Source organism: Mus musculus, chromosome 8 (genome assembly GCF_000001635.26).
Source record: "Mus musculus strain C57BL/6J chromosome 8, GRCm38.p6 C57BL/6J".
Classification (NCBI taxonomy): domain Eukaryota; kingdom Metazoa; phylum Chordata; class Mammalia; order Rodentia; family Muridae; genus Mus; species Mus musculus.
Window position 1 is genome coordinate 14,060,361 of NC_000074.6, and position 23,394 is coordinate 14,083,754.

At 43.0% G+C, this 23,394-nt stretch overlaps 1 protein-coding gene across 2 annotated transcripts in view; it reads right to left on the reverse strand.

Annotated features, from left to right (window-relative positions):
• The window catches only part of Erich1 (glutamate rich 1), a 64,457-nt gene that overhangs the window by 34,479 nt on the left and 6,584 nt on the right, over positions 1-23,394 (reverse strand). For both annotated transcript variants that reach the window (XM_011242050.1, NM_001034862.2), the window contains exons 2-3: positions 18,410-18,556; positions 3,845-3,979 (exon numbers count right to left, since the gene is read on the reverse strand). In XM_011242050.1, the coding sequence (XP_011240352.1) occupies positions 3,845-3,979; positions 18,410-18,556 (282 nt within the window). The remainder of the gene's footprint in view (positions 1-3,844; positions 3,980-18,409; positions 18,557-23,394) is intronic.

A 23,394-nucleotide genomic window follows, 5' to 3' on the forward strand; every position in this document is an offset into this window, starting at 1 on the left:
GAGGGGGTCTAGAAACTCCCCTTTGCTCCTCTCAGATGTCTCTATGGCTTATACCAGAAAGAGCTGCGGGTTCTGGGCTCTGCATCTACTTGTTGGGGACTCCACCAGATTTGTAGAAGCCCTGCAGTCCTAGGAAAGAGCAGCAAGTCTGGTGGTTAATGTAAGAAGTCCATGCCTGGAATTCTTATACTTCTCACGTCATTGTGCCCATGGGACACTAATGGAATCCTCCAGTTAGGCCACAGCAAGATACACTTACTACATTGGCTCTTCTTCAGGTCTGTTGACCCTGTGCTCCACTAGGCTGGGGCTAGATCCTTCATCCTCTCTACCCAGTGCTCAGCGCACCACCTGATGAACACTGAGGATTCCATACTTATTAGCTGAATCCATTTTTGGGGTGCAGGACTTGCTCAAACTCACCCCTGCCCGGAGCCAGGCAGGCCAGGACTCCTAATATTCTTGTTTTATGGAGAACAGACATGGTCGACATGAGCAAACAGTGGGGATTCTTACACTTTTCTCCAACCCTATCATTTCAAATGTCATTAAATGCTTATTTTATGGAATTCATAATGAAAAGCATATTTAAATAAGTTGATAGAAAAAAATCAAAACATTTGGGTATAAGTTATAAGCATTCAAAGTTGAGATATCAACTCCCCAGCTGAATTCTATCTCCAAGCTGTTCAAAGACATCCTGAGAAACCAGAGAGATGTTTTTAGCTTATGCTGACTCATGAATAGGCTACAGGCCTCCAGCAGGGTCCTGTGTGGGAAGCAAACAGCAGCAGGCCAGTCTCTGGCAGGTCCTCTGCAGATAGGGCTAGGTGTCAAGATAGAGGTCCATTTAGGTTAGGGAAGTGGAGACCCCATCAGAGAACTGGCAGAGGGCTGGGCATGGTAGTGCACCCCTTGGATCCTAGCACTGGAGAGTCTGAGGAGAGCAGACTGTGAGTCTGACACCAGCCTGGGTGAAAAGGCAAGACTCTCTCAAAAGAGATAAAAAAACGTTTGGGGTGGGCCTGGAGAGATGGCTCAGCGGTTAAGAGCACTGACTGTTCTTCCGGAGGTCCTGAGTTCAAGTCCCAGCAACTGCACTATGGCTCACAACCATGGTGGCTCACAACCATCTGTAATGAGATCTGATGCCCTCTTCTGTTGTAGGCTTGTCCCAGAGCCCTGGTTCCTGGCTGACTTGCTTCAGGGCAGGCATGCTCCTCACCCACACATAACAGAGGTGACATATTTACCTCCCAGGAGCCAGGAAGCAGAGAAGAAAATGGAGAGTAGAAACACTCTGACTTAACGTTCAATGAAAAGTGTAACTTCTGGTAATGATTTGAAGTCATGGTAACCATACCACTGAGTCTGATTAATTGCCATTGCAATGTCAATAGACTGAATTCTAATGCCTGGACTCCAGAACTCAATTCAGCTCTGGTTTCACTAGGCCACAACAGTTCCCAGCAGCCTGCCTGGAGGAAGTGACAACAGCTGTAGACCACAGGAAGAGCACAACTGCTCAAGAGCTCAGGGACACTTAATCACACAGAAAAACCTTAGGAAAAGCACGTATTTGCCAACTTGGTGCCAATGTGTTTCTGGTTCATGAAAGAGTTTCACCCTGGCACAGTTAGGAAGCATGGGTTTCATGTTTACAGCGAAGTGAGGCTTTCTTAAGTGACACAGCTCGTTGTAGTAGGTTACCCGCAAGGATAACCATCAGCAATGGAGCCAACTGAATACAGCAGGGTGAGAGTAAATAACCATGTGTAAAAGCGACTACATATAGTGGTACACACGTGAACACCATCATGTAACAGCAACTACATACAGTGGTATACTGTGAACACCATCATGTAACAGCAACTACATATAGTGGTACACGTGTGAACACTGCTATGTATCAGTGACTTTATATAGGTGTACACATGTGACCATCATTATGTAACAGCAACTACATATAGCGGCATGCATCATGTAACAGTGACTATATATAGTGGTACATGCGTGAGCACCATTATGTAAGAGCAGCATGTGAGAACCAAACGACTGTAAAACCTCATGAGTGGACAACTGACCTCAGCATCACAAAACAAACTTTGTACAGACATGACACGTGAGAATTGCATGTATGCAGGGAGCGGGTGGGAGCTGGCTCTGTGACATGTGAATGAGGACTAATACATGTGATGGCACGTGAGAGCCCAGAACACAGCAGCGGGAGAGTGAGAGCCAGGTTGATGCCATGGCGTGTGAGTGGAGTGCCTGCGGGGTATTAAAGCATGGGATAGCTGACTGCAAGAGTAGCACCTGGGTCAACTACTCAGAATAAAATCCGTCTGTGGAGGCATGCAAGCGAATGAACTGTATAGAGAGGTGCATAAATGAGAACCAATTGCACATAACAGCTCATGAATGAACCCAGGACCCTTTCTGATGAAAGATATTAAGTTCACAATTGTCAGAAGCCATCCAGGAAAGGCTACGGCAAGTGTGTACTACGAGAAAGCAAGGCTGTGTGAAACTTGCTATGAACTTATAATGAGCCTATAGGATGAAACACTACTTTAAACTTACTAGTGACATCTGCCTGTAACTCCCCTTTTGTGTAACACTTTATCTATGAGGTAATTTTATAAAGAGTTGTCTAAGAAGGTATAAACAGGCTGAGAAAAGAAATAAAGTTTGGCTTTTGGCACTCTGCTCCACCCACCAAATGTATTTATATGTATATACGTCTGTTTGTCTGTCTGTATGTACAATATGTGTGGTGCGTGCCTGCCTGACTTTCTTTCTTTTTCTTTCTCTGTGAAACTGCCAGGTCAGCAGCTTTTGGCCCCCAGAGCAGTCAGAGAGTTACAAGGTCAGAGGTCATCAGCCTCCGGCCTTCTTCCTATGCTGTGTCCCACCTCATGACCTGGCTCTCAGGGTTGGCTCCTGGCACACAATGACATACATTCACCAAAATATTCAGTTTTCATAAGCACGCATTTAAATTTCCTAAATAAATTACTCATCTGATAATATTTCAAAGACTTCCAACAGAGCTTGAAACAGGGACTATGTGGCTCCTAAGTTATTCCAACTCCTAAGTGGTTCTGACTTTCTGATTAGGAAGCCAGAAAGATGTATGTGTTACAAAACCCACAACTTCTTGATAGTCAAATTAACTAATATTTAGGATAAAGACTTTCCCAATTTTACTTGATAGGAGTCATCCTAAGCTGCGGGAATCTGTTTTTAAAGACTATAGGTTCCTCTTTAAAAAGTTTTCAAATTGAATATTCAAAGGGAAAACTCAACCATTTTGATTTTAAGATAAAAACATAACATTTGGAAACACTAACACTCTTACTCAATAGTGAACTGAGTTAAATATCATACTCTCTTTCAAGAAGTCATTCAACAATAAACACAATTATAATAGGCTAATCTCTTCTCAAGACAGATAAAAATAAGTTGATTCTTTCATTTTATAGTTATTAGCAAATTTGAAAAAGCTTAGAAAATCATGGCCCAAGTTCTACTAAAGCAAGACCAATGCCAGCAATGCAGAGCTCTCTAGTCCAGACTACTCGTGTGTCGACAAATGAGCTCATAACCTCATCCAAGCCGCAAGTTCCTGGCCCAAGTTCTCCTCTGTTATTGCGAGTTTGTAATCATTTGTAATGGCTGTGAAATATCTAACAGCCCAGTATATGATTGGGTATACAGTACCATGCTTACTCATACCCATCAACTTATCAGTTTAAAGCTAATTTACAAGACTAAAAAATGGTGCAATACAGAAAATCATGATGGAAACAGGCTCCATTTCCCTCCTGCCCAGACTTTTTACCTTCTGTGTCACCACCGCTGGAGGCATTCTCAGAATCCGCACAGCTGGTCGGTTCGGGCAAACAGGGGATATACCCTTGAGGAGGCAAACTCACAGTGTAGAGCCGACGTTCAGGCTGGATCTTAATGTCACCATCTGTAAAACAAGGGGGGGGGGCTCAGCAAGCGCTAGTAAATATTACAGAATACAAGCAGACAGTTATTTGTCCTGATTACATTAGCATGGTTTCTCCAATAAAATTCAGTGAAGACAAGAAATCAAGTAACTCAATAAAACCAAATCACTGTCATAAACACTGAATTCAAAAAGCAAAGTATTTTGTCAGGAGAGCAAGTCGGCTCTGTGACTGGTCTTGACAAGTGAGCCAGCTACATTTACAGTAAGCTAGTCAAAACGTAAACTTGTGAGCTTCTGAAAGGTGATATAAAATATAACTAGTTCATGGATATGAAATAGAAAATATAAACAGCGCATATAATATACCCTTTACTATCATAACATGAATCTTCCAATATTTTTGTACCTAGTTTCTCCTTAATTCTGTTTCCATGTCTGTAGCATGTACAGAGAAGGTGGACACATTATCCTCACACTTAGAAAAGATGCTCACAAACCTATACACATGACCATTTACACACACAGACATGGACACCCTTTCAGACCAACATGTGCGCACAGGCACTGTAAGTCACAGGAACATGCAGATACACAGACATAAAAATACACATGTTATAAATATATATTTATCATATATATATATATATATCCTAACTTCATGCAACATATAATTCACAAGTATTATATGAGCATTTAAAATTAAGTATAATATTAAATAGTGTAACACAGTATTTTAGCCAGCATACTCTTACTAGTATAAAATATTTTATCTATGGACAAGCTGTAATTATCTTTTAATCGCTATCGTAAATCTTGCTCGGGGGCGGTGGCTCTGAACGGTCACTCTTGTGAATGGTGACTATGGCCATCTGCAATGGTCATTTTCTTCACTTTTGTGCTCAGGCACCTGACAGGTGTCTTATGCAAGAAGTCTTTATTTTGGCTCACAGTTAAGAGATGCAGGCCATAATGGCTAGAAAGGCACAAGAGCAGCTCATGGCTGTGGAGGCAGTAAAGTCAGGCTTCTTGTACACATCTCCACAGAGCAAGAACCACGGACAGGACAGAAAGAGAAGCCGGGCTCCAAATGCCAAGGCCTGGGCCCCAGAGATCTACATTCTCCATCCAGTCCAGCCTCTTACAGCTTCTACAGGGCCCCAGAACACCAGACAAGAATCAAGTGCGCAAACACACACACCTGTATTTTGCACGGGAACCCTAACTCCACCCTCGCTGTGGCTCCTTTTGCATGATTGGCCATTCAGTCTCTCCTGATACCTTCTTAGAATTGGAACTGCCGGTTTGCAGTCTGACCCTCTTGCTGTGGTTTTTATATCCAAGCAGATGAAGGCTCTTTTCTCCCACACGCCTCAATGTTTCCTACCAATCTCCATCTTTTGAGTTTCATTTACACTTTGTTAAGGTGACTCTCACGTACTTGGCAAACACAAATGGGTCTCTCCATTAGTCTTCCACAGAGTAACTAGGATTTTATTTTAAATCCACAACTAACATTTTATTTTAATCCAACAATGACCAGGACTGAAGAAAATAACACAGTGAAAATATGCTTTTAAGATAGTTAAACACAAAAGCCACGAAACCTTTGCTGGTTCCTCGCCATCAATATCTCTCAGTCTCTGGAGGCTAAGTATTCAGGATGTTGCCAGAATTCTGCTTCTTCATTTGATTCGCACAGTTGATTAATGACTACAGCATTCCCTGCTAGAATCGAGGGCAGATGGAGATATGCTTCTATGTATACTAATCCTATTGCAGAACATCAACATTTGATCATTTTTTTTCACAGAGTATTTTTGGAGGCTTTTAACCACTAAATCTTCCTTAATAAGAAAGTTAAATAGAACTTAGAAATGTCATTGTTCACTTAATTACTGGGATGGATGTAGGAAGTAACATGGAAGTGAAGCACGAGATGATTCACACGTGAAAAACAACAGCATGGAAGTGGAACATGCCATGGAGACGGTCCTCTGGCTGGTAACTGCATGCTGACTCTACAGATGGGTTTCTAAGCTGCATGTGACATCACTGCCACAGCCGGGGACATCCAGAAAAGACTATGGAAGATTAAGACCCAGGAAACTATAACCTGGCCCCTGGTTTGCTCATCTCCAAGTAAAGGTGACCAGATCACCTATCATAATGTTTGGTTCTACTCTGGAAATCAGTTTGGCAGTTCCTCAGAAAATTGGACATAATACTACTATTCACTGAGGACCCAGCTATACCACTCCTGGGCATACACCCAGAAGATGCTCCAACATGTAATAAGGACACATGCTCCACTATGTTCATAGCAGCCTTATTTATAATAGCCAAGAGCTGGAAAGAACCCAGATGTCCTTCAACAGAGGAATGGATACAGAAAATGTGGTACATTTACACAATGGAGTACTACTTAGCTATTAAAAATGATGAATTCATGAAATTCTTAGGCAAATGGATAGAATTAGAAAACATCATCCTGAGTGAGGTAACCCAATCACAAAAGAACACACATGATATGCACTCACTGATAAATGGATATTAGCTCAGAAGCTCCAAATAAACCAAGACAATTCACAGACCACATGAAGTTCAAGAAGGAAGACCAAAATGGGTACTTCGGTCCTTCTTTGGAGAACAAAATACTCACAGGAGCAAATATGGAGATAAAATCTAGAGCAGAAACTGAAGGAAAGGCCACCCAGAGACTGTCCCACCTGGGGATTCATCCCATATACAGTTACCAAGCCCAGACACTATTGTGGATGCCATGAAGTGCATAGAGGAGCCTGATATGGCTATCTCCTGCGAGGTCCTGCCAGAGCATTACAAATACAAAGACAGATGCTCATAGCCAACCACTGGACTGAGCGCGGGGTCCCCAATAGAGGAGTAAGAGAAAGGACCGAAGGAGTTGAAGGGGATTGCAACCCCACAGGAAGAACAACATTATCAACCAACCAGTCTCCCAAGAGCTCCCAGGGACTAAGCCATCAACAAAGGAGTACACATGGCTCCAGCTGCATATGTTGCAGAGGAGGGCCTTGTCATTCATCAATGGGAGGAGAGGTCCTTGGTTCTATGAAGGCTCAATAGATGCCCCAGTGTAGGGGAACTGAGGGCGGGGAGGTGGGAGTGGGTGGGTGAGTGGAGGAATACTTTCACAGAAGCAGGGGGAGAGAGGATGGGATAGAGGGTTTCCAGATGGGTGTGGTGGGAGACTGGGAAAGGAGATAACATTTGAAATGTAAAGAAAATATCCAATGGAAAAAAAAAAAGGAAACTGAAAAAAAAGTTTGGTTCTAATTTTCCATATTCCTTTGTAGAATACAGTTTGCTGTGATCTTTACTTTTTCAAAAGTGGGTATCAGATCTTTTGCACAGGCAAAGGGCCAGGGTGAGATGGGTTACACTTGGTGTGGCTAGCAGCCATTTGTTTCTGCAGTCCATTACCCCCACGCAGCACAGAGAGTGTTGTGTCTGTCAGCTCCCGGGATTTCCTTATTATAGTCAACACTCATTATATTACTATAATTTCTTTAACCAATTTCTGTATTCACTGCTCTTTCCAATCATATTTGCCTTCTGATCTAGGCTGAATTTTGTTTTTGCTGAGACACGCAGGATGCTCTTTTGATAGGTACGTGATTGGAAAGGTGCCTAAGTAATGCAGGTGTGAAAGTATCTCCACTGGTTCCCTTCTACAAGATGATGTTCTACAGTAACATCACAGATAAAAAGGTGCAGTGAGGGGATACAGTTACATCACAGGTAGTACAAAGGTGCAGTGAGGGGAAACAGTTACATCACAGTACATAGGCACAGTGCAGGGGATACAGTTACATCACAGTACAAAGGTGCAGTGCAGGGGATACAGTTACATCACAGGAGGGACAAAGGTGCAGTGCAGTGGATTCAGTTACATCACAGGAGGTACAAAGGCACAGTGCAGGGGATACAGTTACATCACAGGAGGTACAAAGGTGTAATGCAGGGGATACAGTTACATCACAGGAGGTACAAAGGTGTAATGCAGGGGACACAGTTACATCACAGGAAGTACAAAGGTGCAGTGCAGGGGATACAGTTACATCACAGGAGGTACAATGACACAATGCAGGGGATACAGTTACATCACAGTTAGTACAAAGGAGTAATGCAGGAGATACATATAAGTCTAACAATAAGTCTCTCTCCTACTCTGCTCTGGCCTCCGCCTCCTTTCTTGGGAAGCAATGAATCTTGCTATATGCTTGGATTTCTGCAAGGCTACTGGTGAATCTGCAAACAGAAAGACACACTACACTAGTCCTGTCTCATTCTCTGTAGTGAATCCTATAGTAAACTTACTGTCTTTGCCTTTCCATCTGATAACACATCTTGGTTCTCATTCTAGAAGACCACCTAGGGGCTTGCATGTCTTTTGAAGAGAGCATAACCTTCCATGGAACGCGTGTTCCACAAATCATTTAATCAACTCCTCCAGCAGCCCCAGGGCTGGTGAGAAGGCTTAGCAGGTAAAAGTACTTTTGCCAAACCTGACAACCTGAGTTCAATCCCAGAACACACACAGTGGGAAGAACTGACTTCTGTAGGCTGTCCCCTGACCTCTACAAGTACACTATGGTACAAGCACACATCCCCTCTGCCCACAGAAAACATACGGATAAACATAAAAAAAAGGTTTGAACTAGCCCGCAATGGTAAAAATCTAGACTTCTATTCTCTCTTTATTCTGAGCAATGTCACAGTTACTAACTTAGAGAGTGCCAATCTTAGAACATAGGAGTTCTTTCACAGGGAAACTGGCCAAGAGGTAAAACTTTCGGGCATGCATGGTGTATTTGGAGATGACCACATTCTCTGTCTGCCTTTAGTCACGATGGTCAGGTGTGAACTTCTGACAAAGGACGTGGATCAATGAGTCTATGACAATATTATAGATGAAAAAGGGACCCCGATTCACTTGTAATTAGTGTTTCTTACGTTAGCGGAAGCTGAGCGCTCTGTTTCTTTAGTGTTGAGAGAGTTGAACATTTGTTATGTGAAATGCCAATGACCCTGTGTACTGGCTAGTTTTGTGTCAACTTGACACAGCTGGGGTTATCACAGAGAAAGGAGCTTCAGTTGAGGAAATGCCTCCATGAGATCCAACTTTAAGGCATTTTCTCAATTAGTGATCAAGGGGGAAAGGCCCCTTGTGGGTGGGACCATCTCTGGGCTGGTAGTCTTGGGTTCTATAAGAGAGCAGGCTGAGCAAGCCAGGGGAGGCAAGCCAATAAAGAACATCCCTCCATGGCCTCTGCATCGGCTTCTGCTTTCTGACCTGCTTGAGTTCCAGTCCTGACTTCCTTGGTGATAAACAGCAGAATGGAATTGTAAGCTGAATAAACCCTTTCCTCCCCAACTTGCTTCTTGGTCATGATGTTTGTGCAGGAATAGAAACCCTGACTAAGACAAATTGGTACCAGCAGAGTGGGGTATTCCTGTGACAACCTGACCATGTTCTGGGGAGGACTGTGGAAGGACTTTGGAACTTTGGGCTTGAAGATCCATCCATTGTTAAGAGCTCTGTCAGATGTTGTGTAGGAGCTTGGAAGATAATGTTGAGAACACTGCAGAAGATGGAGGTCTGGTTTGTGAAATTTCAGAGGGAAAATTAAAGACTCTTTTCAGGGCCATTGCTGTTTTGATTGTGAAGATTCTGTAGTTCTGGTTAGCTGGGGCTGAAGAATCAGCTGTGATTAACAAGATACCAGAACTACTAAAGCAAAAACTTTGCATTACTGGGACTTTTGATGCTGGTTAGCTGGAGCTAAGAAATTAGCGGTGATTAAGAAGAGACCAGCATCATTGAGGTGACATCTTCTGGGAAGTGTTTTCTGAGAGCACAGTGGCTGTGTTCCAGATATAGCCAAAGTTGTACCTTGTGCTCTGGCTGGACTTGGTAACGTGTAAGGGTCACCCAGGTGGTACTGGTTTTGAAGGCATGAAGGAGTTGAGCAGAGCAGCTGAGGCTTGGCACTGTGAGAGGCCATGGAAGGCCATTGGTGAAAGTGCAGCCTCAGTTGCAATTGATGGCCCAGGACTGAAGGGGTCATGCAGTGTTTTGGAGATGCCAGTACCATGAGATGACCACCAAGAGCAGCAGCAGCAGTGGAGTAGAGGCATCTGGAGCCTAGAGGATGACGCGAGTGCTACAAAGGGCATGGCTGGAGAAGTGACCCAAGCCCTTGGAGGAGCCCAGAAGATCGTGAGTTGGATCCCAGACATTGGACGGTTGGAGATTGATTTTTGCTTTTGATTGTGACTGTGCCCTGATATTTTCCCTCTTGAAGGAAGAAACTGTTTTAGTGATGCCCACAGTTAAGAGACTTTTAATTTAAAAAGACTTTGGATTTTTAAAAGAGATGGATATTTTAAAGAGATTGAAATTTTAAGAATATGTAAAGACTGTGGGACTTTTAAAGTTATTTAGATCTTGGGGATGAATAAGAATGTAAGGGTTGAGGCTTACTAGTGATGTGTTTGTGTGTCAAGTTGACAAGGGGTCAATTGTACTGGCTAGTTTTGTGTCAACTTGACACAGCTGGGGTTATCACAGAGAAAGGAGCTTCAGTTGAGGAAATGCCTCCATGAGATCCAACTTTAAGGCATTTTCTCAATTAGTGATCAAGGGGGAAAGGCCCCTTGTGGGTGGGACCATCTCTGGGCTGGTAGTCTTGGGTTCTATAAGAGAGCAGGCTGAGCAAGCCAGGGGAGGCAAGCCAATAAAGAACATCCCTCCATGGCCTCTGCATCGGCTTCTGCTTTCTGACCTGCTTGAGTTCCAGTCCTGACTTCCTTGGTGATAAACAGCAGAATGGAATTGTAAGCTGAATAAACCCTTTCCTCCCCAACTTGCTTCTTGGTCATGATGTTTGTGCAGGAATAGAAACCCTGACTAAGACACCCTGCTTTGACCAATTTTCTCTGAGATATTTATTCTCTTTTTCTTAATGAACATGCTAACTTTTTATATATTAAACAAATAAAATGAATCCTCTGCCCATGCTAGCAGTTGCCAATGTTTTCTGAGTTCATTATTTGTGGCAATTCTGATAAGTATAATCTATACTTTTTATGGCCCTAGGCCATATATATCACCTTCTAGGGAAATAATTCTCCTGTGTGGTCTTGAGTACTTCCACACTCTCATGTTCAATTTAAAATTCTGTATCATTCTGGAATTTAGTCAGCTCATCTTTCCTCAGCTATGTAGGTGGTCTCAACAAAATAACAAAATAAATGAAGAAAAAAAACCCACAATCCACTAACTGGTTAGCCCCCTGGGCTCCGTGGGCTGGAGGATCAGGAGAACACACTGCTCTGGTAAAAAATGCTCTGTGTCTGACTATCCACTGCCTCAGTTGCTACCCCAGGAGGCCAAGGAGTGCTGGACACAAACTGCTAGCATGACAGGAAACAGAATTTTAAATTTAAACTAAATAAACTTTCAACTTAAAATGTCTGAATGTAGACGAAGGCCCAGCTGTAATTAAACACCCTGAACAAAGGAAAGGCTGAGGGTTTGTTCCTCCCTGGGTAAGGGTCTCACTGTGCCCTGACCTCGATGGTCTGTCTGGCTTATACTCTCATCCCATATGTCTACACTGCTCTCCCTTCTTCATGCTGCATGCCGTGTTCTTCATACCCACATGTGCGCAGTGGCTTGTCAGTGGGGCATGGCCCTCACCGTGTCCCTCACTGGAGTCAGCTCCTACCTCAGCATGCGGCATTTTGAATGTGCCTCTGTGGCTGCCTCCTGCACTATGCGCTCTCTCCAGTCTCCTCTTTGCAGAAGCTAGGGAAACGTCTGTAGCTAACCACACTCTGGGCAGGGTTTCCTTGCATTTTTTTTTCATATTTTCCATTACTTTTTCACAGGTTTGATCATGTCCCCAGTAGAGTGTGAGTTTAAGCTTGGCAGAATGGGCCTGTTTTGCCACTCTACAATCTATAATCATCACACAGTGTGTTTATAAGGGAAATTGTTTCCTGATTGGTAATTCCTAGTGTTGTTTCTGTAACACAGTGATGGATTTCAGACTCTCTGGTCCCTGGGGGTCTACCAGACTGCTCAGAATTTATAAATCCAGGACCTACAGTATCATTTTGGGCAGGCAAAAACATTTGTTGGGCCTGATATGATTTTAAGTACTAACATTACAGCTGAGTTAGGATAGGACTTATCATAAGTATCCATGATTCTGAGTGTCAGTTTGAACAGGCTGTTGGAGAACTGGATAAATGCACACCAGTGGCTCAGTAGCAAGGAGAGCGCCATAGACAAAAGCCAGGACCAAGGACAGCACCACATGGCCTGGGACAGTACCAGAAGGGACAGAGTGGCTGGGGTCAGCACCAAGGACAGCACCAGAAGGGCCACAGTGGCTGGGGTCAGCACCAAGGACAGCACCACACACTGGCAGGAGCATCAAGGACCACATTACAGTACAAACAAATACTAAGAACAGTGCCTTCAGGGAACATTGGAAATGACAGCAGAGCTCACAAAGACTGGAGGTTGGGGGTGGGGCTCTGTCTCTCTCAGTTGTTGCTGGTATCCCTTTGTCTTCTAGGTGCTGTTGACTTAATACACTAATGAGGTAATACCTCCCTTTTCAGGGGCACTTGGGAAGGCCATAAGGATCAGGAGAGTCACGACTGTCACAACACAGACCTGATCTTCTGAAGGTGCAGAAATGAGTGTGTACACTGATACACAGAGCAAGGTGACCTTATCTAAAGTAGCAACAGAAAGAAGGACCCCACTGCCCCATGGGAGACTCTTGTGAGGTGTTAGAGCTTACTTGACTATCTCTGCATGCAATCCAGGGAGGAGTCCTAAGCCCAACGTGCTATGCTCTTAGGCCTGTGTCTATAGGAAACTCTGACACGGACCCTGTGGTTATTTTCCACAGGAGCTGTCCTTAATGGTGAGATGCAAAAGGATTCAGTGATTTAAAACCTTAAAACATTCTTCTAAATGAATATACCACATTTAATTTCTTCACTTCCCATTTATGTTAATGGTAGGAAGATTGTCAGGGATAAAACAAGTTTTGGGCTTTTTCTCATTCACATTTTTTTTAAAAAAAGAGTTATTTATTTTATTTTATATAAGTACACTGTAGCTGTCCTCAGACACATCAGAGGAGGGCATCAGATCCCATTATGGATGGTTGTGAGCCACCATGCGGTTGCTGGGAATTGAACTCAGGACCTTTGGAAGAGCAGTCAGTGCTCTTAACTGCGGAGGCATCTCTCCAACCCCATTCACATATTTTTAAAATATTAAACTAATTCCAGTCAGCACACATATTTTCATAATCTGCATTATGTACATATCAGTGTGCCCTGCTGTCAATTCACTCCCACTGTCTCCCTGCCCTGCAACTTGGGGGTGACCATCCACCCCCAGAGAGACCTCCTTTTGCTTTCCTATTCTGTATTACACACATGTATGCAAGTAAATATACCTTTGCATATGATAAACCATGAAGTATCATGCCTCTTTCCCCTATACTACCTTCTTGGCTTTCCCTAAGTGGCAATGGATCAGGCTATTGTACCTCAAAACAGACAGACAGACAGACAGACAGACAGACAGACAAAACAATGATAATTCACTACACTGTACAGCAAGGGTGGTCATCAGTCAAGGAGAAGAGTAAATATTTCCTACAGTTCCATCAATAAAACCACCATTATTAAAACACAACCGAATGCTTAAAATTTGAATTGACCACATGGCTGGAATGCGTTTCTTTCATATCAAGCAATATCCACTCACATACTTAATAGCCTGACTTTATTGCATGAAGAACATTCCATCCTTTGGATATACACAACACACCAGTTTCAAATATTGAGTGCTCAGATTTATAACCTGAAGTTCAAATAACAGCCTGATGCGGCTTGTTTCTTCCCACATCTTAGAGAATGAAGGGAAGTTGGCTCAGGCTCCCAATTACAAGACCTATGACAGTCACAAGCCCACCTACAAGCTGCAGACCACCTCTAGGTGACACTTTCTCAGCATCTGCCCAGTCCCTGGCTACAGGAGCTATCCCCGCTTTGCACTTTGTCAATCCAGATGCCGATCATCCCATACCCCACACTTGAAGACTTGAATGATTTTAACGGACAGGTGTGGGATAGGACGTCAGATCCTGCCCTGCTCCATCTTTGTCTTTATGGTCTCCCAATTCTATCCTTCTGAAGCTCGCTAAATTGTCCTAAACATTAAAACAAAACAAAACCAAAACAAAAAACCCAACAAAACAAACCCCTGTGCTCCTACCAAGATTCACACTCTCAGCCACTCCAATAAGTCTACCACTTAAGCAGGAAACTAGCTTACAGTTCAGAGTTTCCTATGACAAGAGGATGCAGGTATCCAGACAGTGGCACCTGCTGTCTGGTAGGCAACGAAGCAAGACTGATAGTTTGGGCATCAGCAATGCATTCAAAATACTATGATGACCATCCTAGACTATTGTACCAGCTGCCTGCCATAGCTATAGAAGAAAGGAAAACTTTCCATGATACAAACAACTTTAAATATATATAAAGCTGGGCAGTGGTGGCACATGCCTTTAATCCCAGCACTTGGAAGGCAGAGACAGGTGGATTTCTGAGTTCGAGGCCAGCCTGGTCTACAAATTGAGTTCCAGCCAGGACTATACAGAGAAACCCTGTCTCGAAAAAACAAAACAAAACAAAACAAAACAAAACAAAACAAAACAAAACAAAATTATATCCCACAGACCAAACCTAGGGAAAACACAGGCAGCAGTATTTTGGGCTGAAGAGAAAAAAGACGGTAGCAAAGAAACTGTAGAAAAAAAAATTAAGCTATAATTACTAACATACAAAGGACCACTGAGACACAAACAACAACACTGTGTTAGTTGTGCCTATGAGTGTGCGGTAACTAGAGCCATCTAACGTTTGACAAAGATGCCCAAAACATACAGAAGAAGACAGCATTTTTCAATTAACGATTCTGGGAAAACTGTCCACAAGTGGATGACGGGAAGTTAGACTGGTATTTCTCATCTTATACAAAAACTTAGCTCCAATTGGATCAAAGACCTGATGTTGAAAGTGCTAGAAGAAAACACAGCACACTACAGGATGTGGGATAGAGAAAGATTTTCTGAATAGGACACCATTTTCCTAGGAATTAAAGCCAATAATGGACAAGTAGGACCTCATAGGACTAAAGAGTTTCTGAACAGCTAAACTGAATGAAGAAGCTCACAAAACAGTAATCTTTGCCACCTATAAATCTGACAGGGAATTAATATCCAGAATGTGTGAAGAAATAAAAAATTACAGAGTTAAAGAAACAAATGACCCAATTAACAAATGGGCTTTGGATCTGAACAGAGTTCTCAATAGAAGAAATAAAAATGGCTAAGAAATACCTCAAAAAACAAAAAAAAAACAAAAACAAAAAAAAAAACATCATTCCTAACAATTAGGGAAATGCAAATTAAAACAATTTTGAGATTTCATCTTATCCTAGTTCAAAAGAGCTGGCCACAAATGCTCATGAGGTTACAGGGCACAGGGAACCTTCACATGCTGTTGGTGGTGTTGGAAATCAGTGTGGAGAACCCCCCAAAAGCTAAAGCTAAATCTACCATATGACCCAGCTCCACCACTCCAAGGCACACACCCAAAGGACTAGGCATCCCTATTCCACAGACACTGGCTCTGCCATGGTGACTGATGCTTTCTCCACAATAGCCAGGGAATGAACCAACTTAAATGTTCTTCAACAGATGAGCGGAAAATGAAAATGTGGTACATACACAATGAAATACTATTCAACTGTGAAGAAAAACAAAATCATGAGATTTGCAGTTAAATGGCGGAACTAGAAAAGATAGATGGAGTGAGGTAATGCAGACCCAGAAAGACAAATAGCATGTGTGGTTCCTGGCTCCAAGTCTTCAGATGTGAGTATAGATCCTGCAGTAACTACAGAAACCAGGAAAATAAAGGGGAACTATCTGGCGGGGGTCGGGGGGGAGACATAGCAAGGTACAAGTGATTTTAAGGGAGAAACAGGAAAAGTGGAGCATGGGGTCTTTAACTTGATAGGGAGGAAGGAGATACATACAAAAGGAGGGAAGGTGATAAAGTAAGAAGGAGGATGTCCGAAGACATCAAAGGAGCATTGGAGCATTGTTTATCTTCCTAAGATTACATATGGTACATTTGAGTCTATACAAACCTACACACACACACACACACACACACACACACACACACACAGAGCTCAGCTGACAATGCTCTCCCAAGATCCATGGACTACTTATCAAAAACCCTCAATACCAGGCATGAGAAACCTTCTTCTGAACTGCTGATCAGGGCTGCTCAAGAGATTCAAACATAATAGGCTAGTGCCGTTGCCCTTGATTGCCTCCCAGAGGTGGTAGGTTAAGCCCCAGTTGGTGAAGACACCATGCACTTTAAACATAGGACCCAAACGACCTGACAACCTCCTCCCTGAAGACTACCTTTCATGGTCCCAGAAGGATTGATGCACGCTTTAAGGAAGGGAAGCCACCAATAGTCCTATGACACTTACGAACCACATCAACTACCATGGCACTATGACCATACCTTGAATCATACCAGAATGCAATACTGGCACACACACCTTGGTGGTAACCAACAGCTCTCTGATTGGACTCAAAACACACTCAAAAGAGGGAAAACTAGCCAACTACCTGAACCAAGAGAATTAAAGGATCTGGTAAAGAACCTACAACCGCCACTTTACATCAACACAATCTCTAACTACATTAAATATTTATCCTTATTCTCATAGATGGGCGTAACTCACGTGCTTGTTCAAGGAAACTTCTTTTTGCAATGACCATTACAGAAAACCATAACTGGTCAAATTATGCAGAGAATAAGAGATCAAGAGACTGTGTGGTGTCTAGTCCCAATGGACACATCTACAATATTACTCTTGTACCTAAGGTTCAGGGATCATTGCACAAGAGGCATCAGAAGGATTTTAATATCTATAGAAACAGGATGTCTGCTAAGATTGTATCACCTAGAAATGTCAAAGAAGAGACACCTATAAAGTCTCATCAACATGGCTTACGAAGCAAGGCCTGAACAATGAGGCCTAAGGTTAGCATGCAAAGAGCAGAGCTCCCAGGGGCTTGACCCTAGACAAAGAACTACAGGCAGTTAAGGGAGGCTGACAGTGGAAGAGTCTTCTCCAAGGTCTCCAATTGGTTAACCAAGACTAGATGGTCGGCTCTGAAATCATGCATACAAATAACAATATTGGACTGAGCAGGTTGTATTTATATATTCTTATATACATGTATAGATGTATATGTATATTCACATATATTTGTGTATATATACATATATGTCACACACACACACACACATATATATATATGCACATATATCTATATATATATATTTATACACAAACATACATTCCACACACACACACACACACACATATATACATGCACATATATCTGTATATATATTTATACACAAACATAAATTCCACACACACACACACACACACACACACACACACACACACACACACTCGAAGCCCACATGAAAGAACACTGAAAAGAAAAGAGGTGATGAATTTGAGCTAGAGCGAGAATTGGGGTCTATGGGAGGGGTTGGGGGAAGGAAAGAGAGGTGAGGAAATAGTATAATTATAATGTCAAAGAATAAAAATAATACAAAAATTGACAGAGAAGCGATCTCAAAAATTCATAAGCTCAAGATTAGCTTTTATATATTTATATATAAAAAGAAAAAAAGAAGTCTCCCTGCTATGCCTGTGTATCACATGGTCTACGTCACGAGTCTTTTGAGGAATAGTCCCAGGGCGACAGAACTGTGCTGTTGGGGAATAGGAACTGTTGGGGCTCTTCCTGTAGCTTTTCCCACTGCCCCACTTCTCCAGGATGCATACTTGCCAGAGAGCCATGTGCAAGAAGCATCACCCGTCCTCCCTGAGTTGAGAGAAGCCAAATTGGTACTCAAGGGGTTGTCAGGAGTCAGTGTAATGACTGCGGGTAAGGTGACAGCGGCTCTAACTGTAGCTCAGCCCAAACCTGCCCATGTCCAGCGGCCTTTTCCAGAACAAAACATGGAAATGAACTCAACAAGCACTACACGGTGGCCTCCTCAGTGTGTGGCTGGGATGTGATCCCCTCCATTGAGTCACACTGTATGTGTAGAGCGTGAGGCCTGTCCTGCCAAAATCGGCTTTCAAGACTGGAAAAGTGTGTCCACCCAGAGTCCCCAGGCTGAGGGACGCTGCCTGATATACTGTCCAGAGCTAAGTGTAGAGAAGCAGGGACACCTGCAACCCGTCCTTACCTGTCAGACTGTGAGCATCCTTCTGCTGTACTGCTTCAGGGGTCACATCCTTGGATGGTGTCTCGGAGGCTGGAGGCTGGGGAGTCCCCTTTTCTTGACCATTTGAAACATTAGGGAAAAGCCTCTTCAGCACTTTCTCGGTAAACACTACAAAGGCAACAGATGAACAATAGAATGATTTACTATGTTTACTTAAATCACATAGGGCTTCCATTCAAAACAAAGGCATCCTTACTACCCAACAGCCAAGAGTCTGGCCCAGCACTGGTCACCAGCATTCAGAGAATACCTAGGCACACCCAGGTCGGTATGCAGACACTGCTTGGCAGACAATCTCCCAGAGCCCACACTTCAAATGGACTCCCATGGACTCTGCCCCTCAAATGACTTCACACAGGCCCTGTATGATCGATCCCTTTTGTGTTTTTGGCCTTCTCAAGGTGTGGACTTGTGGATAGGGAACGGAGAGAAAAGAGATATACAACAAATAACGTGCAGTTTGATGAGGAAAAGAGCATGGGTACATTTATAGTTGCATATAAGGCAGGTGAGAAGAATGCAGCCATCAAACAGAGACCCAGAAGTTCTGCACTGAGAAAACAAGGTATGTGTCCTGAAGGAAAGATCTCACCCATCAAAAGGATCCAATTTGTAAAAGTGAAACTGACTTCAAGGAGCCTGAAATGGGAAGGCGGTTGAAGGGATTAGCTGTACAAACCAAACCAAACCAAACCAAACCAAACCAAACCAAACCAAACCAAACCAAACCCAAGCCTGTGGAGCAGCCCCCAGGTTCACCCACAGATGCCAGCACAGCTGTCATGGGAGGCCAGAGTATGTCTCAGAATGGCAGGAAAACTTGGCGGGATTTTCCACGAGGTGCTAGTATGGCAAGCACACAGAATACAAGACTTAAGGGGGTTACAGAGGCTTGTACCAAGATTCCAGAAAGCAGTTGAGGACAATATGTGGTTGAGTTGAATTTTCCATGACCAAACCCTCAGAGGTCACTCATTACAGCTGCAAAACTAAAGTCTAACATCAGTGGCAACTCCAGGATATCTGAAGTTGCAGGATCAAAGGAAGTCCAAGAAGCTGTAGATATATTCTATAACTAGCCTAAAAGAGAGGTCTTATATGCTACAGGTGGCAGAATGGAGGGGCAGGGATGCCTAAGGCTATTAGAGCCCAGATGATGCCCCTGAAAGTCTCAGATGCTGCACCCAGAGCGGTAATATTTGGTGTTTGTCATCTTGGGTTTGCATCTTGCTTTGGTTCAGCTGTTCTCCTATTCTTCCCTACTAGAACGGAAATCTTACTCTATGCCACTGTACTGAAAATATGTAACAGTTTTTCCTTGAAATTGCCTAGAGTCAGAAGAGCGTTTGTACTATTTGAACAACATCAGACTGTAAAGAATATGGGGACTTGGAGCCTGGACAGATGGCTCATCTTGCCATCCTGCTAATGACCCAGGTTTGATTCACAGCATCCGTATGATGGCTCATAACCACCTGTAACTCCAGTTCCAGGAGTTCTGATGCCTTCTTGACTCTGCAGGCACTATAGTATACATACATACAAGAGGTAAAATACTCATATACAGAAAAAAGGGGGGGGGATTTTTGGAGTTGAAATGAATGAATGGCATAAAATGGTCATAAGCCTATGGGAGCCAGAAGGGCAATGCTATCATTTAAAGCTGGTGATTTGGGGAGATAGATTAACAAAGGGTGAACTTGTGCTTATTGCTATTCATTGTCTACTTAAGATTTAGGAGTACTGAGGAGACTCACGTTGGGTTTCTCTGTGAAAGGCTTTTCTGAGAGTTATCACTGAGGGATAACCCGGATGTGGACAGTAGCATCCCATGGGCTGGGGTCCCAGACTAAAGGAAAGAGAAAGTGAACGATGCAACAGCAGTCATTCGGCTGTGCTTCCTAAGTACCGCTGCGTTCTTACCCACCAGTCCGGCTCTCCAGGGCTCTCCCGGCTGCAACTAGCCAGCTATCACTGCCCCGCCATCCTTGTCAGACTCAAACTGTGAGCTTGAGGGGATGGTCTTTCTGGGCACTATGTAAAGATTGTCTTTGCATTACTCAGATGCTGATTTCTGTACTGGCAGACTCTGGCACTGTCATTATTATGAAACATATCCTGCCTAAGTATTTTGTAAACATTGGTCTCCATCGTCTTCTGATTGGTCAAATAAAGAGCTGACCGGCTAATAGCAGGGCTGGAGAGTTAAGGCAGGACTTCCGGGCTGAAAGAGAAAGTTCTCAGGTGGGAACCAGAGGCGGGGGTGGGGGGTGCCTAGCTGGATTTGGATGAAGAGGCAGGTGCCAGGACGAGCTTAAGATGGACAGGTAGCTGGGTCATGTGGTGGGATGTAGGCCAGGCTAGTGTTGTTGGGTTAGAATAACTGAGAATCTGCCCAGCTATAGTGCCAAAGCTTATAATAAATATAATAGAGCTGTGTCCTCATTCAGAGCAAGGGTGGGCACAGTGAGGCCATTATGGTTACATGAGCTAAAACAAACTCTTCCTCCCTTAGGTTGTTTCTGCTACTTATATTGTCACAGCAACGAGAAAAGCAGTGCACACACCATTGCCATGCATTATTTATAAAGCAAATCAGTGAGCGAGCGCGAACGCAGATGGTCTCAAAGAGACATCAACATGGACACCTCATTACTGAGTGGAGCTTTAGTCTTTAACAGTAAGCTTAATAAATATTAGTCCAATTTAATCCTAATATCTTGACATCTAAAATAACACTGCCAACCAATGTCTAAATGTTTTCAATTGCCACAATATAAAGCATAAAGTGTTTTGTTTTGTTTTTTTTGTAAATAATGCGATCTTAATTTTTAAAGTCGCCTATAAAAGAGCAAAGCTTACAGAGCAAAATTAAAATGTCATTAATTACTGTCTACCAACTAATATTGCTGGGTCGCTCCTGGGCTTCACTTCTAACCTTGCGCTTGAGATTGCAGGTGGATATCAGGGTCGGTCTCTAAAACCCTGCCCCAGAAACCAAACATTCTGCGCCCTGCCCTTGTTCGCCTCCTCGCTCCTCGAAATGCTTAAGAACAACAGTAAATATAATCCCTATGCACTTCTAAGGGGAGCAGAGCAGCTGCAGCGCATCAGGCTGGCACACTCGGTCTACACTTATGAGAGACAAAAAGAAGCGCTTTCCTGTCACTAACAGTGCTCGCTCCACCAACTTAGAAATACTTGGCTAGTTCAGATCATAGCTTTGTGTAGACACTTTAGTACTCAATGCTAACACTGAACATCCAGGTTATAGCAAAACTTATAAATTGCCTCACCATTTCCTATAAACACATCTTCAGCAAATAATGCACACCTTCTAATACACCAACTTACTTTTGGATTAATGCTGAAAACAGACATAAATGGATCCTTTTTTTTATTTATTATTATTATTTTTTAAGACTGAGCCTTAGTATGTAAGTCCACAGTACATCTAAGGTGTTAGACAGCAGATGTAGCTCAGCGGACAGGCTAGTAGCTTAGTGTGAAGAAAGACGTGAATTCAGTTCCCAGCACTATATGAAACCAGGCATCACGGTGCATAACCCTAACCTTAGCACTTAGGAAAGGGAGGAGAAAGGATCAGAATCAAGGTTGTTCCTGGCTACAAAGTGACCTCAAGGCCAGCCTGTGTGAAATGAAGCACTGTCTCAAAGGGAGGGAAAAAAGTATTTATATTTTAATGTGTTAAAATGTTCATTTTTTACCTGGCATGTTTTTGGGAATATTATGTGTATGATGTGTAGATTTACATACTATAAATATGGGCCTGAAAATCAAGTTAGTGGTCAAGAATCTTTTTTGTTGTTGTTTAAAATCTAATGTGCTTTAAAAACAATTAAAATACTCCCGCAAAACTAGATGATCTACCTGGTCCTTGAGAGACAGGCTCTTGTCCTAGGCCCCAGAAGGCTCAAAAGCTGAGTTCTCATGTGAATGACATAAAAATTGCTTAGTGGTCATGACAGAGACTTCTAAACCTCCACCAGGACCCAGAGGGAGCCTTGTCTTTCTCACCCCTTATCAACAGCCTCCTTTTCTAGCACTGGGAGCAAGTTTTAACTTGAAACTCTAGTGTCTGTCAGAAAGCAATCATAGGAAAATGAAAGGCAGGGGAATGGGTGTTTAATACCAGTTTTAAAAAACAGCCTGCAGGAGAACAAACACAATTACCAAGCGGACCGGGCAGTCAGAGTCAGGAAATGATGGATTCAGGAAAAAGCCAAGTGAAGGAAAACATCCTAGTTAAAATTAATACATCGCAATACCAAACACAGAAATTAAGTCTCCTTCCCACGGGGGAATTGAGTTATTTCGATATAATTTCCAGAAAGAACTAAAGGCTTTCCAAACGTCTATGTCAGTGTAAAGGCAGAAACCAAACAAAGCAAAGCTTGCTTGAGTGTTGAGTTCTTTGGAAATCAGACACTTAGGGAAACTTTTAAGAACACATAGAGCCTGTCGAGGGATAGGAAATTATATTGCTGGTGACAGACCCATGGAACCCTAATTCTGCTCAATGCGGTTCTTGATTTAAATATTTTACATTTGATGTAAAAAGCGAACATTTCTCCCCATTTTAAATAAAGGTGTTAGTGGCCGCATTCAAGGAAATATTTTGTCCGTTTAACTGTGGTGTTAGTACAGAGAGCAAGAGCCGAGGATGGTGGCTCTCACACAACTGTGGGCTGCAACCCCGTTGGGGTTAAATGACCCTTCCTTTCACAGGGGTCACCTAAGACTATCAGAAACTGGATATTTATATTGTCATTCATAACAGTGGCAAAGTTATAGTTATGAAGTAGCAACAGAAATCCCTTTATAGATAGGGGTCACCATAACAGGAGGGACTGTATTAAAGGATCAAAAGTTGAGACCCACTGATCTAACAAGATCCTCCAAGACAGAGCCGCCAGTAAGAAAGT